This window comes from Meleagris gallopavo, chromosome 10 (genome assembly GCF_905368555.1).
Source record: "Meleagris gallopavo chromosome 10, MGAL_WU_HG_1.1, whole genome shotgun sequence".
Classification (NCBI taxonomy): domain Eukaryota; kingdom Metazoa; phylum Chordata; class Aves; order Galliformes; family Phasianidae; genus Meleagris; species Meleagris gallopavo.
The window spans coordinates 3513854-3530875 of NC_139413.1; the positions used below are offsets into that span (position 1 = coordinate 3513854).

The following is a 17022-nucleotide window of genomic DNA, read 5'->3' on the forward strand; positions in this document are numbered from 1 at the left end:
TTCTGAAAAAGTATTTCCAAATATCAGCAAATGTGGAAAGCCCACTTCTTACGCAGAAGAAAACAGCAGTTTGTTTGCTATGGGCCATTTAGGAGATGCTGCTGACTGGGAAGTGCACTGCATGGGTTTGTATTTTAACTGAATTAAGTAGGCATAAAAACTAAATGACAATTCCACTGACAAACTAACTGCTAGCAGACAAAACAGGACCAACAGTACTGCCAAGTCACATTCATATCACTCTGGCACTATGCCTCCGCTCTGCCTCCTGAAAATGTGACAGAGGTAAGCAAATTTGTAATACTTGTTCACCAATTTTTGGACCATCTGGCACAAAAGCATGCCAGTTGGTATCAACTGCTATGCATGCAGCAGAAACTGAACTGACAGAGCCGGTTCACTCAGGTCATCAAACCACTCTGACACAGTTAACTAGATTAGGGCAGCCTCGGGACCAAGTTTTAACCATCAGTATAGCTAAAAGACCAGGATTCCGTAACTTTTTAGTCATCCTTTGATTACTGCAGCTGCACTTTGAAATACGATGTAGATGCATGGAATCGCTTGGGAGTATTTTACCTTGGCTAATTCTTGGTTCCACTGTACACTTGTATCCTGTTTTCCTCAGGAATAAGGCACTTGAATATGGGAAAATCCTTCTCCTTTGTTGAGGCAATTTAAAAATATAAACACCATTGTTCTTTGATTAGCACAGCTCTGGTGTCCCACTCTTGACAATGCTCAGATTTACTGGGGGTGTCAATTTTAAAACTACAAGGGGACTCTGAGTACCAACCACTAATCTCAGCTGACTGCTATTTAACTGTAGCACCAACAAGTTTATCTGAGTAATGTGAAGCAAGAAACCCAGCTGGCTTCTAAGACAAATTGAAAGAAATATGTGAAAGAAATAACATGCTGTCAGTGCTTGCATCAACAGGAAACTTTGTTGAGTGATCCAAGCCTTCTAGCTCTGACTTGCTCTTCTGTACACATTAATCTAGCTTAAAATGAGACCAAGCCATCCAACAGAACCAGTTTTCAACAAATCTCTCACGCCACTGTGCAATGCTCAGAGAAAGCTTTCAGGACTCTCCTTCCCCAGTGCATTACTGGCAACTTCCTTTAGCAGGGCTGCACTCCTTGTGCTCACCTCTACCAATGTAGAGCCTGTTCTCACCCTTGGACATTTATTTCTTGCAACAGCCATCTACTATTTGCAAAACTTCACATTCAGAAATTTCAAAGTTTCACTTAACATAAATCATTATCTTGTACCACCAGGTGCTCAGAGAAGGGCTGAGGCAATACTGCTCAGGCAATGCCTTTCCTGAACAAGTCATTAATTAGAAAGCGTGTCTTCTGCCCTTGTAGGTGCCATCCCCAAACGTATCATTAAGGAGATATCATCATTATGTCCACGCTACCACCTCTGGGTGCCAACAGAAAGGCAAATCTTGAGTCGATGATTTACCTGAAGCCTCATTCTGAGAATAAAGTGGCTCCCTGTGGACCAAATGCAGCTGGCAGGCAGCGCCCGCCAAGGATTGCAGCAGTCCAGAGATAACCATGGCTGACATCTGGAGTCCTGCTACCAGGTGACCACTGATGGAAGCAGCAACAGCTCACAGCCCTACAGCTTACAGCACAAGGCCCTGGGCTGGGAGCAGTCTCCAAGCACTGGCAGGGGGCAGGCACTGCACCAGACATCTCTGTTTAAACCTGTTCCTCCCGTCATCTTATCTTCATTCAAGCCAGCACTTCAAGGAGACAGCTTAAGAAAAACATATCTAAGTTTAGCCATCATCGAAGAGCAGTAAAAATACAGCACAGGGCCAAATCTCTGAAAATGCACTCTTCCATCCAGACAGCTTTAAGAGCATGTCAGACAGGCAGCATCAGCAGGAGCAGAGAAAGGCAGATGGGCTGGTGCCAGTCTGGCTGGTTAGAAATGAACTATGAAGAGGGTAACTGTGTAACTGCATAGTGTAAATAATAATAACAACAATAATAATAATAATAATAAAAATCATTGCTAACGATGAAACTTTAGAACTACTGAGTAGATAGAACAATATAAAGGTCAGTTTAACAGTGCTGTTTGGCTCTAGACCAAAGAATGCCTAAGAATGTAAGGAATGTCAGGCTTGTAAGGAGAAGTAATAGATTATCACAGCAATCAGTATAAACAGAGAAAAATGAAGGGTTTCTGTACCCTAAAGCATGTCCATTAGATCTGGCACAGCAAAGACCAAGCTAGGCATTCTGCACCACTTACCCTGATAGTGTTAACAAGGGGTTAACACTCACTTGGAAACCATTTGTGGATAGACTGAGAGGGAAAACAGGAGCTGACAGGTGAAAAATGTTTTGGGATTCGCAGCAACTAAGTGGTTCAATTAACACCTTTTAAGTCACACACACCATAAATCTTTCATTTTTAAGGAATACGATTAAAGGATCATAATAAGACAAAGACAATCTTGTTCCACCTCTCTGCTTTAATTCCCCCCTCATCACCACCCAACTCTCTTTACAAAGTCTGAAATCAGAGCGTTCTCCTTGACATCCAGCACTTGAGCTTCTTTATGATTTAAAGCCTCAAAAGTAACTTTTTGTAGAGCGCAATTCAGGGCTGGAACAGAGAGGGCAGTTCCTTCTCCAGGTAAAGGACACTTTTTACCTAATTGTTCTTTGTATTAAAATAAAGGCTGGAAAGAGGTGAAGAACAAGTTGTTCTGAGCACACCTACAGCTCTCTCCTCCACGTGGCTTCTCTGGGATCTACAGAGGGTTGGGATGGTACTGGGGAGAGGCTGATCATTTTTCCTGTGCCCAACACAGGCAGTTTTGTTGAAATTTCGAAGGCCTTTTATCTTCTTGGGGTCCTGTAAGATGTTATCATGGATAACAAAGTGAGCGAGACTCATAAATGCATGGGTGAGCAAGACTGCGACTGGGAAAGGGCAAAGGGGAGATGGGCCAAAAATGCAGCTTACTCAGTCCTCAGGTGAGTTAAGCACAAAAACCCCAGGAGTATATAGAAATGACCTTCTGTAGACAACCTTTGGATGGCCTGCAGCCACATACAGGGAAAAATTGAAACACGGAAGCTATGATGTATGATATAAAAGATAGATACCTAGGGCAGAGATAATGCATAATTAATAGGGGGTTGTGAAGGTCATCTCTTATTTTAAATACTAGTGGCCGTACTTCTCAGTTTTCACTTTGTTCTTTTCGACCACAAACAGTGCAACGGTTGCACCAGAGGTTTACTCTGCTGTAATTTATAACAGCTTTCCTTCCAAGAGATTAGCTAGGAGAAACTTGCTGAGAAGGTCTCACTGAAAGCTAATTATCCTCTGCTGAAGCACTCTTCTAACCTTGGCATCTGGTCCGGACACACAGAATCCCTGACCCTGTGAAGCTGTATGCTCATTTTGCTCAGTGACACGAGTGGGCAGCTCAGTGAGCGCTGTCAGCTGCGCTGATGTTTCTTTCATGAGCCGCTGTTTTTTATGGCTGAAAAGTCTCAAATCCGCAATGAAGTTACCAGGTGTCAACTGGATGGAGCTGAAGCTTTTAATAAGGCACAAACTACTTGTGGGCTGACCTGCTTTCGAGTGCCAAATGTTTCAGATCCAGTCTCATGCCATGAGTGAACTAATGCCCAGTAATTTGAGGACAGAGATGCCTTTAAAGGGATGATCTGTTACTGTAAGGTCCGTCTCTGCAAGCAATAGCACTAACCATATACTTCAGAGGCATACGGAATTACAGCATCATAGCAAATATTAAAACCAGATTTTTTAATTTTTTTTTTGCTAATCAATCCCAAGAAAGTCCCTTGTGGGGTTAAGAGACAAATACTTTTAAACAAAACCATCTCACTGCAAAATAAGGCAGTTACCTTGAAGCTGGAATTAATGGAAGTTGCAGGTGTTTCTGTTCTCTGCAGCAGAAATACAGACGCCCAACAACCATCCTTGAAGTTTTCCAGCACAAACAAAGATCATACCTCTCCAAATAGCCCACTAAGCTGAAAAACACCACACTGAGTTTTTGCTTAATTTAAGCTTAATAGTGGGGACTGAACGACACTTTAAAAATTGACAGTAGTACGCCTGCAAACTATTAGGCTAGAGCAATCGTGCGTTTGATTTATTGACAGCAAAAAATGAGAACAATAAAATACCAGCAGCCTCCTAAAAACACACAAACCAACAACCAAGCTTTTACTGCAGCCGACTAAATAGATGCAGCCGATTTGGGCGGCTTGTGGTAACATCTATCACCTAAGTACAGATGCTGCAAACACATACAGCGGTGAGCATGCAGAATATTAAACATGCATTTCAAAGGCATGTTTACCTAGCCACGCTTCCACATCACCTACTATGGATTAACGAAGCCTAAAGCCAATTTCTTTCACCTGGAGTGCTAGCCCTCTTATTTTTTCCTTTCCTGCTGCAGCCTACGGCAAAGCAGCCATTCTGCCTGGTGGGTAAATCACAAGAGGGCTGTGCTTGCTGCTCGTCCCACTCTGGTCCTCTCCCACCTCCCCTGCTCAGAGGGAGCTACAGATTACTGCCTGCCATCGCTGGGACACAGCAAATCATAATTAGCTCACACGGTGCTGTTTATAGCTCCTGCACAATGCCAGGATTTGTTTCTTGTGCTGAAGCTATGAATCTGTAAATGGGATTTTTATGAGGATTTATGTGTCATCTTGTGTTTTTCCTGGAAGCTTCTGCCTCTGCCGTTCCCGGGGGACGTGATGCACGTTTACCAGAAAACTGACACACCAACTTCCTTCCCCATTCTTAAAAAAATAAAGATCAGGAAAAGCTCAGCAGACGATGAAAAAGGAACACGTTAAAGAAGCAGGTGGGTGTAAAGAGGGGGTTGGAAAAGAGGAAGAGAGGCTGTGATACAGCTGGTGCCAGGGCTCTGCTCCAAGCAGGCCTACAATCTATTGCGGTTCGGTGAGACCCAAGCCTGCAGTGGACACCCATGGGGAGCATCAACCAGGGCTGCCCTTCTCCTCCCTTCCCCGTTTTCCTTTGCCTTCCCTTCCCCAGCTGCTCCAGGACAGCAGGCCCGGCACCAGGCTGAGCTTGGCCTTGCCTCTGCTGTCACCTGTCAGCTCGATGGAAGCCCGCCTCAGCCGCTGCTCCCCCAAAGCTGAGTCACTGGTGTTAAGCTCATGATTTATGTCCCAGCATCATCGCCTCGAACAAGGTTAACCAGGATCGATTTAGGGTGAGCTTCCCATGACGTGGATTTGGAGAGCAAAACCGCCTGCAGACAGACAGCCCTGGTGCAGTGCGCAGAGAGAAGGGATGTTACGAGCTGCGCCGTCTGCAAGATCACCATTATACCAGTGGCTTTTTTTGGTCGGTGTTTTTTTTTTTTTTTTAAGTGGCCTGCTATAACCAGCTGGGACACAAAGCTTCACACAAGGCAGCCCGACAGCAAATGGATCTTTCAACGGCAGCACCATGACAGAGCCCCAAAACCCATCCAAGACAGCAGGCAAGAGAGGTGCCACCCATGCAGAGCTGCAGAGATATGTTTGTCCCTGTAATAGAAAGGCATTAGTGAGGAGCTAGAATAAGCCTTTGGAAGATGCTGTATTTCCACTCAAATTAAGATGAAACAGCCTTAAGCCAAGGCTTTTTTTTTTTTTTTTTTTTTACCGTAATGCAGGCACAATTTCAGCATACTGCAATATTCTGTAATGAGATTACCGTCTTCCTTCCTATAATTTCTCCCTCAAGCTACATCACTTCAGAATAGCAAATTATTATACTGTTTTACACTGTGACAGAGAGCCCCAGGACCAGTGACTGGCAGTGCAGCTAATGGATATAGCAAGGATGCATTTGACTGACAGCCTAACTTTATTTGTCAAAACCAAAAGCACCCACATGCCGAAGGAAGGTTGATATAATGTGAAGGTGCCAATGGAAAAAAAAAAAAAGCAAAGCATCTTTTTGGAAGGAAAGAGAGTAACTAGGGCAGGTAAATGAATGAAGAGGACCCTGTCCATCTCTGCTGAGGCAGAGTGTCAGAGGACAGTACATTTGCATCGTCACATATATATATATGTATATACATGCATGAGATGTGAGAAGGAAAAGAAATGCTGAATGCAAGTAGTGTCTTGTCTGGAGCACAAAGCTGACAAGAGTAACATCAGTGAATGTGCTAATGCAGCTCTCCTCACCAGCAGCTGCCAGGGAAGGGAGAACAAACAATTACCTAATGCCTGGCAGGACTGTCGGGGCAGATTCCTATCAAATGTGAAGCAGTACGTTGGGAAGTAGATTCGGACAGCAAAACACCAAACTCACATCACTTTTCCCCTTCTAATTAAGGCAAGAGGTATTAATCAGCTCTGCTAGATTGTTCTCCAATTATTCTACTCTTCTCTTCAGAACAATGAAGCTGAACAACGTGAACTCTGCTACGACTCGGTCAAAAAAGCAGAGCATTTCACAGGTCCAACAAAACTCAAGCTCTGTCAGCAGTATGGTTTATCAATACAGGATCCTCTCATATTGTTTATATTCAGCTCCAAACAGGCGATAAATCAGAGTGGGAAGAGACAGATGAATGATACTGATCTAAATATCAATGCTGTGAAAAGGAGACAGGTGAGAGCATGAAGAAATCCAATAGTTGGTCATGAAGGGATCATTCCAAACAAACAGGTGCATTGACATAAACAAGCATCAAACAAACACACAGCTGCACAGGGAGACTGCCTATTATATTTGTATGCTGCCTAGCCCACAAAGAACACATTCACCCAACAACGCTCATGTCAGAAAGTCCTGAAAGCCAGCCCCTGAGCAGTTGCATTTATATCTCCTTCAGACAACAGTCACACACATACACAGCAATCACCATAAGTGACACAACACTGATTGATCTGTTTCATGAAATATACTAACTACAAAACCACCATCTTTTGCTACAGACCTGCAAACAATACTATTTCTGTTAGAGTCGGAACTGGACTGTTGTTGTTCACACTTCTGTAAGGTGCTTTACTGTTTTCAAAACATAGAGTAGTAAATCAAAACAAATGAGATGCTGAAGACTTCCATTAATGTGCTGCATTGACATCATTGCTTCCATTATTTACTTTTGAACTTCAGTCGAATTTCTGAATTGGGATTTTTTAAGTGACGTTAGCTGGATTCTTAATAGATAGACAGATAGAAGTTGGGGGATAGGCTACACTTCTTTTGGCTTAAATCACTTACAGGGATTAAAAAATAAACACTGACAGTAACAACAGAAGTACAAAAATCATGCAAGATCTTTTCCCTAGAGCTCAACATCATGAGGTCTATCAGGCAAATGTAAATTCATAGGCAGAAGGTGCAAATGAGGCACTTCTGAGGACCATTAACCTTTTGTTGCAATGCGGAGGATCTTACCAATGAATAGAAGAGCACAAATGAATTGGTGGCTGTTATAAAGAACTGGGGACAAAAGTTATCTGTATGAACTCTGACACTCCCTGTAGATCCACAACTCAGGTTTTACTCTCCTTTTACCCAAGTGGATATCCAAGAGCATTTGCAAGGAACACAAAGTTCTTCACTTCCATAAGCTGCTTTCTCTGAATACTTGGGCCCAGCATATGTGAGCAGGAGTGCTTAGTGCCATGTCATCCCACCCAGAATACACAGCAAGCTCTCTGCCAAATCTTGCTTTCCACTCTTCCCCTCCCAGCCAAGTATCACCCATGGCAGATAAAGAAAGCAAAAGAACCAAAAAACCAACACATAAGCAAGCTAGTGGAAAAGGCAGTCTGAGCGTAAATGCAGTCAATGCCTACCTGATTTTGGAATTACAGGTCATTTCATTCTCAGGGTAGTGAATATCCACTGCATCCTGAATGACTGTACCATATTCATAGACTTTAATCTTCTTTGTCACCCCAGCGATGGCAAAGTAGTCACAGTCCCGGTCAAACTCAATACTAGGAGAGAAAAGCACAGACTGAGAATCACGCGACACGACACGTATTCAGATGATAAAATACCTTTTTGGTAAGTACATTTCAGTATGGCAGAGCAGTAATAATCCTTCTTAAGACTGCAGTTAGCAAATATGCCGCACAGAACACCATATAAGGTGTGGTACCAACCACAGAGTTCCTGCTCTCAGGCACCATTTTCTGATCATCCCCTCCAAGCACATCCACTCTTCGTTTTACAAAATGAACTTCTGTTCAGAAGCTCTAAAGGTTTTTCAGTTCAACTACACCAGCTACATTACAAGGTACCCAAATATCACAGCTGATGGCTCACCCAGGAAACTTGCTTTACATTCAGCTGCACGGTCTACAAACAAGATGCTGCAGGATGCCTGCCCATTGATTTATTTTGGATGCACTGCTCCATCCTTCAGCAGTTCCGTGCAGCAGCTTGGTGAACTCTATGTATTAATGCAGAGCAAATCGGAACTTCTGGAAAAGGCCCTCTAAATTCCTTAAGCAACAACAGAGGGTTGAGACATATATCATCAATACTGTAAAACACACACATGCTATGACTTCCACTTAGGGTTGCTCTTGGAAACAGAGGTACTTATTTTCTTGAACTGCAGGGCAAGTTTGTAATAGATATCAACAAAGCAGCAAGTAAAAGCAGTCACCTTCTAACAAAGTTAGGCTGCAAATGAGAAAAGCCTGCGGTTGTACATGACATACGTCTGAGGGAAAGGCAGGCAACAGGGTATACACAGCTCAATTCATTGCTACTTCCACAGTTTGGAAGGGCTTGAAAGAAACCTATTTAACATCCAGTAGCCAGAGAAGTATATCTCCTTTCTAGAAGTAGCTTCTTACCAGCCTGTAGCCCACGTTGCACAAGGCTGGCAGGATGGATGTGTGCAGACACCTACCTAGATTCAGGAACATCACTGTCAGCGAGACTAAAATTTGGTGTTACTCCTAGAAAGAAGGTTGAAGCAGCATTTGCCCTCAGTCTCTACGTTGCTATGAGGAGTCACCAGCTCTCCTCAAGTCTCCCACCTGAGCAATCTTCTATTGCTTGCCATTCAATAATTAATTTCAATCTCCACTGTCCCTATCAGAATCTCTTAAGAAGCATTTGTGAACCAGACAGCACATTGTGACTGACAGCAGAGAACACCTAGTTTAAGCTGAGCGGATTTCACACTCTCATAGTCTGAAAAATCCTGAGCGGGGGTACTTATGGTACCTTTCTACAGTCAGAAAGTAACAAACCAATTATAAAAGAAGAGGGCTCTTCAGGCAGCACTCACAGCTGCCACAGCTCGTGTTTCTTACCCCTCGCCATAGCTGAGCAGTTGAAGGCACTGCACTGCTTTCAAGGGAAGAGAACTTCAAATGCCAACAGAGTTTTCAAATCCTTGTAGAGGAGAGATATCATCAAGTTATTTTTAAACTATGGAGACGAAGGACTTTTGATACGCTGCCTGACGATATGCAGTAATTCAATGAAGCAGCTTGTAACTTGGCCTTTTAACTCAGGTGCCTAAAATTCCCCAAAGCACTGCAGGAGACAGTTCCTCCACCACTGCTTGATTGCTACAGGAGAGATAGAGCGAGCCAGGCCGAGCCTGCCAAATCACAGTCCCCAAAAAAGGCAAAGAAAAGGAACGTGCTTATGACTGGGGAATAAGGGAATAGAGGATGCGCATGCATCTATTTATATAAAACGGGAGAGAGAAAGCAAGCAGTGAAGCAGCCGGGCTGCTTCTCTCCTCCCCAAAGGTCCCCAAGCCTCACCTCCTTCTATACAGCCAGGACAAAAGCACCGCTCCAGACTTGTCTTGTCAGCTCACTCTGCTCTGTGTGAGAATTGTATAACCGAAAGCACACCTAACAAAAGAAGGGATTTACTTGTACTACCGTCTTAATTGAACTGCAGTCTCGGCTCCTGCTTGCTGCCCCGTGGATTCAGGTAGAGCACAACTAAACTGATGGCAGCAATTCATCTGCCTGGACTCAATTTATACCTTTAGCCTTCTGCTACTGCAGAAAAAATAATTTATTACAATGTCTGGTGAAAAGCCAAGTTACTGGAATAGAACACTGTCTCACCTCGGGTAGGTTTCCTTCTCTAGCATTAGTTCAGTTTTTTTTTTATTAAAAATATACCATATATATCTAGCATATATACACATGAGCATCTCAATATGTCTGTAAAAGTTAGCATACCATTAAAAAAAATAATAAAAAGCATCAACCACCAAAACAGATTGTCAGACCTGCGACCTTCAAACAGCATCAAAGACACTGCAGGGAGAAAACTGATGCAGAAATGAAGTATCACCTGCACAGATGTGTTTGGTGGCTGCGAGGAAGGCAGGCAAAGCCAAAACAGCAAAGCTAACAGCATCTCATCCTGCCCTCCGTAACCTACATGCAGTGCTGGTAGAAAAAGCATCCCAGCTTTCTGACAATCAGATTTTCGTAAGCGACTGGCATAGAAAAATATCAACAATCTAAGTAACTAATGGAGCAGATTATTCACTATGCAAAATTATTGCTAATATTTGCAGAGCTCCGTTTCCCCCCTGCACTAATCAGGATTAGGACCAACAGCCCCGTTTGCACAGCAGCAGCCATTCCCACACTTTTTCCTACAAGTCTTCTAAACATGTTTAGTATTAAGCAAGGCTCATTTGCACTTAACTAGCTCGCTGGTATTCCTGTCACTTACTGTCTCAAATCTTTTTGTTTCAATATAAGCTGTGCCTTACGCGCCTGTTTATCTTTATGAAAATTCACAGGAGAACTCAGTTTTACATATTGCCAAAAGACACAATGGGGCTAGCTCTGAAAAACAACAGCCTGCTTTTCAGGTGACACGTTTCTATAGGCAAAATTACATAAATAAATCAAGTTTTAGCCATTAGTACAACAATAACATGCAATCGGGTAATAGGAAATAACCATCATTTTTGTCAAAAAAGGCCATCACTCAGCAAAGCAAGCAGCCAGAGCACAGCACATGCAGCAGTTAGCATCTGCTTCATGTGCAGCAAGAGGCCACCAGCGAGCCAACACAAGGCAGGAAGCGCTCGTGTGCTGGATGTTAATGTCCTCCTGAAAGAAGAGCCGTGTGTTTGGGCAGCACTGTTCTAAGCAGACCTAACGTGGGACCAACAGTGAACATTTCAGTGGAGTGCTGGAGAGGGCTGAGGAACAGCAGTGCTGGAGCTACAAACCTACCTCAGCCCTAGCTGGAAGCAATCACCTCCAGGGATGGGAGACTGTCCTCTCCCCCACGCTGGCCAAAAAGATGGCTACTTACTGCTCTGCATGCTTAATCTAACGTACAACTGCCTGAAAAGGAAGCATGAGATGTCACAGCAAGGCATGAGTAACGAGAAGAAAACACAGGTGACTTCACTAGTGTGGTTTTTACCAATATTTTCTATACTTAAGGAAGCAGCAGTGGAGGTAAGCCACATTTAGAGCATCTCAAAGGGAACACATCCAGTGAAGCCCCCTTTTGGACTGGCAGAGATCCTTGCTGCTCACATTTGTGCACATTAGGAACCATTAACAGTTGTTTTTTCTCCCCCACTTAGAAGAGCACTTTTAAAACTCCTTATTTCCAACAAAGGCAACTATCTGAATTTTTGTAAGGAATCTTCTGGGGATGCAAGAACTCCTGGGTTTTTCAAAAAATGATTTATCAATGTGCAACAGAATTTATGTATAAAAAAAAGTCAAATTCAGAGTAAGTGGTTGCTTTCTTCTAGGGAAAACAGAAGAGACATTTCCTATTCCCAAATCACTGCTTTCTTTCTCCTAAATTAAGCAATCGGCATCTACTGGAAATACCACTAACAGTCAGTGGAAAGCAAACGCATTCTCAAGAGTTCTGGTTTCTCTGCTGCTTTTCTTTATTCTTAATCTCTGAGATTATAAATCGACTTCTTCATTTTAATTCTAAAGCCAACGACCTTGGAGAGCACTTGCAGCTAACAAATGGAATTATGAAATAAATTGCTTCTGAAACACGTCTTGGACCTTGGCTTAGTATTGAGGGTAGACCTATGGGGAAAACAGTGAAGAATGAGTATTCCCCATTTTTACTACTGCATAAAGCCTTGCTACATTTGCATCCTGATGGTGCACGTGGTTGTGTTCGCCACATCCCTGGATGATGCACCAGAGTTAGAGAATGCATACAGATGGGCAATTGGAGGGATTAAAGAGATGGAGCAGCTCCCTTACAGGAGGAGTGCCAGAAAGGCTGAGGCTTTCGCTTTGGAAACAGAAGGTTGAGGGAAGGGACAAGCAGGGTGTACAAAGCCACAGTGTTTATGAACAAAGTGACAGCAAAAGTGGTGGTGAACCACTTCATATTACAAGTGGAAAGCACTCTGCCAGAAGACTGATTTGGAACAGATGAAGGTTTATCTTTGGTTCCCCATCCCCCCCCACTTTAACACACACACACACACACACACACACACACACACACACACACCTGATCCCTGCTGCTGCACAGCACAATGGTGTCAAAGGGAACCTGACACTGGTAACGAACATTGTACACATACACACTCTACAGTCACTACTACAATCTTAAGTCCTGACTCAGTAACAGAATCTGAGACTGCAGGAGTTGCCATTTCCAGAAAGCATACGTCTCAGTCCCTCCCTCCCCATGGGACTATATATAGTTTTTCTGACTGAATATACCAAATCCTTTCAATTCCACTTTCTACCTAATATGGTGCTGTTTCTATTTCTACATCTCCAGTTCCACATTCAATAGCAGTCTGGATAATTGCTCTCCAATTTGGGGGGGAAGTTAATTGGTGGGAGGGAAGAAGGAACTGCAGTTTTTGCTTTCAGTCTTTCTCACTTTGCACTTCCACTCTCCAAAATCTGAAGGATATCCTGTTCCAAATCCTATTGTTTTCAGCCTCCTTGCTTATTTCCAACACTCAAGTCAAGAGATTAGAAATTTAGGTTACGACCCAATCCATGAGCAGCCCTGCAGACTGTTTGGCACCTGGGACCAATACAGAAATTGGTATTAATATCACATTCCTTAAAGACTGTTTTTACAGCAGACTTTTATTTTAAGGCAATGTAATTAGTGCCACTAAGTGTGCACTAGCATACTAATTTGTAGCTTTTAAAAACAAAGCTACGTTCAGGCAGTGCTCATATTTTGCACTCCATCACCTCAAAGACGAAATTTTGTCACATATAAAAACAAAGATTACTGAGACAAAGCAATCAAGTTTCAGTATCAAAAAGCTGTTATGCTAAAGCTGTGCATAAGAAAAATTATTTTTTATTTTTTAATTATAAGGCAACAGTTGCATTAGTGACTCCTGGCTGCCCTTAAATCCTTGACCTGTGCCACAGGAACACACACAGACCACCCTCAGTTTAACATTTTGTCCAGCTGAACTGCTGTACTGCTAAGGGTGTTTCCAAATATACCCTGAGCAAGTACAGTGCAACCTCAGGTTACTGCAGCCCCTAAATCTTAGGAAGGGCCTCTTAAAAAAAGAGCATCTTTCAATTCTACAGTCTGTTACACAGACAGACAAGTTAACTACATAAATGAGACTCTGCTTAATGGATTCTATCATCAGAAAGCAAACATCTTCATCCTTAAGAACTGCATCAACCTGGGTTAGACACGACCATAGATTACCAGAACATTAGCTCGATTAGAGGACAAATCTGACAAAGATGTCTCAGCTACCACAATTAAGGCCTCTTAATGGATCAGACTCAAGTCTAACAGAGGTCTGATGAAAAACTAATTTTGGTGGATGAGACATCCCAGAAGACAACCTGCAGGCACAAAGCTCTAAATATAGTAGTAGAACAGAGCCTTTTAACCAATAGCAGAGCTTAGTTTTACTATCCATACATTCATTTGCTTCAAATGGTGACTTTCACGCACCTTCCTCACCTAATGCCATTTGGGACAGTGGATTCTGTAGCCTGCTTGATCTGTTTTTTACCAGGCTATAGAGTGATCCAAACAGAAGACAATAATGAAACATCCACCCCAAAGCAGGCCCAAGCAGACAATCAGGACACAAAGATGTTAAACAGGTGTATGAGCATCAAGAACAAAATGAGGTCATCATTCAGCAGCATCTGCCACTTTCACAGAAAGAGGTCGTTTCCAACCTTTATTGGATTCCAAGACCACCAAGTCCGACCCCAACTCATCCCCACCATGCCAACTGACCACGTCCCTCAGCGCTCCCTCTTCGTGGTTCTGTAACACCTCCAGGGATGGTGATGGCAACACATTCCTCCTGGGCAGCCTGTGCCAATGCCTCACCACTCTTTGAGAGAAGAAATTTTTCCCAATATTCAACCTGAACATCCTCTGGCACAACTTAAACCTCATGTCCTGTTAAACGTACCCACAAGCCCTGTGCCAAAGGTCAAGATAATTTTATTTAGGTTTTAATATAATCTAGATATGAATTGGAATCACAGTTTGGGGCTTTTGGCACTCCTCCTGCTTCATTTAATCTCATTTAGAAAGGCAGTATGGATAAGTTCTGTGGAACGTTCAAGTCAAAGTTGAAAGCAGAAGGATAATTTCAGTAATCTCAGCCACATGTCCGACCCAGCAGAAAGGAAACTTAAAGTGGACAGAAAGAATGGAAGGAGAGCATACAGCCCAGCTAATTAAACAACAGTCCATCAGCGCATGACAGCCTCTGGTCCCAACAGCCCAAAGGATGAAATTACATGAAAATTGATGCATAAAAATGAATGAGCCAGTAACTGGAGAAAGCCTTCCTTACTCCCTGATCATAACTGTAGTTATCATTTACTTCCCACGCACAAGATCTCCATCACTCAAATCAGTACTGAAGCTCACTCGGTGCCTGGAGTTATTACTATTCTGTTCACAGCAAACCTGCCAGGAAAACTGGCAGAAATATTGGACTTTGGGATCCCTTTGATACTGTGTATCCTGAGTTTCAGGAAAAAAAGAAAGCTGAACATCTGTTGTAACTGTTGCACACAGATCTCTATTTTAACCTATGCCTCCTCTAGCAAAGGCAATCTGCTTTGCAAAGCAAGCATTCCCATCCAAAATTAAATATATCACTTCTCATAAAGAAATACCTTTAGATGCTTCTCTCTGCCCCAAGCAAGTGTCTCCGTCCATGAGCAGAACAGTGTAAGAACCAAGTTCAGAAATGCTTGGAAGCTTCAGAACGGCAGGAACTCAGCCTGGAAAAGTCTCACTCAGTGGAGATCATGAAAGACACGAGCTGCATGCTAGAGGGCTCACAGTTTTGGGGTTTTTTTTTTGCTCTAGCAAATTGACTCTAGCAGTTGCAGTCAACTTGCCACAACAGTCTACAAGGTAGATCTGGATCTGAACCAAGGCCATAGATGGAGGACACAGCAAGGCTTCAGGTCCATCTCTGCTGGACTTGCTAGAGTTGAGAGACAATTTCTTCACACGCACCTCCAGCGAGGGGCAAAGCAGCAGATCCAGAAGCCCCCGTCACCTTAAGATCAGTACCATCAGGGCTCAGCAGTCCTGTTACAATGTCATCACTCCTCACCACTGTAGGAGTACGAGAAGGGATGATGTTGACCAAAAGCCCAGACTACTGAGCTGCTGCTAACAGCACATTTTCCCATCAAAAGCACAGGGTTTTGGGTTTGATCCCATTTCTTGGAGCTTTTTGGGATACGCTGGACACTGTTTGAACACATCCCAGGTAATCTCACCTACAACTGCTCCTCCACATTTCAATTGTTTTCAAGTAGAGCTCTGCTTAGGAGTCTATTTGCAGCACAGAAGCAAGGCAGTGGAGTGCCAGCCCTTCACCTGTTGATTATCTACTTTTCCCCATAGCAGTTTCCATCAGCTAGGGAACAAACAGGGAAGGACATCACTGTTTACTGAAGTTTGCGCTGCACAGAGAAGGTGAGTCCCCAGCTCTGGGTTCTTGTGAAGACATTATAGCACCAACCATGCTGCAGTCACACCCAGTATCCTTCTGACAGCCGCATTAGTCTGCAGTTTTATTCTGCTCTGTTTCAAAGAAAGGTATATAAAGGTACCAAGTTGACTAAGTAATGTCCTTAGACCTAGTTTTGGGCCCATTTCATGCTTACAAAAATCCTTTTATGTGTAATGAAATGCCATCAGTTCTAATAGATGCCACTTAGTAATACTCTCAATTCATTCTAAATTGAAATTGAGGAGGTTTGGCAGGTTTAGTTCCATCTCAGTTCCAAAATCAAAACCAACAAAGCTACTTTCATGCCTTCTCATCGCTAGATAAAATAGAAGTATTCCTTTTTAAAACCCAACAGGAGAATATGTTACTCTACGAGACAGTGCCTCCTACAGCAGCTTAACTTTCAAAATCAAGATCCCCTCTGTTTTGAGGGAAAGCAACCTTGAACATAATATCCTCTAAATACAACCCAAATATCTCTTCTAACTTTGTCAGTAAGACCACGTAGCTAGGGACATACTATTCTACTAAATAAGTTCTATTCACACATGTATTCAGGGGAACCTAGCTTAATTAGCACTAATGATGAGAAAAACCTATAGGGAACTACTGAATTTTGCAAGCAACTGAACATAAAGCGTACTGATAAAAAGCCACTTTACTGCTAGCGATGCTCTTCTGCATGCTGAAGAGATGACGACAGTCCCAGGGTTTATATGCCAGATACACAGAAGTACAATGAGCCAAAGCAACTGCAAACAACTACCATGCAAGTTAATGAGGATTAAATTCAGTTTTTCCAAAGCCACCATTTTTAAATAAGCTAGGCCAGGGCAAACGTCAACTAAAAATCACCAACACTTAAATACATGCAGCTGATGTACTGCAGAATGTTTCTAATGCAGCTTAAATACAGAATGTTTCTAATGATGCTGTTTAGAACTGAAGCCAGGTATCAGACTGCCTGCTGCAACATTTCAGGATCCTCAATTTTTGCCAGGTTTGCTGGTACACA

General features: G+C 43.0%; 1 protein-coding gene across 3 annotated transcripts in view; it reads right to left on the reverse strand.

Moving 5' to 3' along the window:
* COP1 (COP1 E3 ubiquitin ligase) overlaps window positions 1-17022 on the reverse strand; it is a 128297-nt gene that overhangs the window by 64364 nt on the left and 46911 nt on the right. For all 3 annotated transcript variants that reach the window (XM_085232297.1, XM_085232296.1, XM_085232295.1), the window contains exon 12: window positions 7858-8001. In XM_085232297.1, the coding sequence (XP_085088423.1) occupies window positions 7858-8001 (144 nt within the window). The remainder of the gene's footprint in view (window positions 1-7857; window positions 8002-17022) is intronic.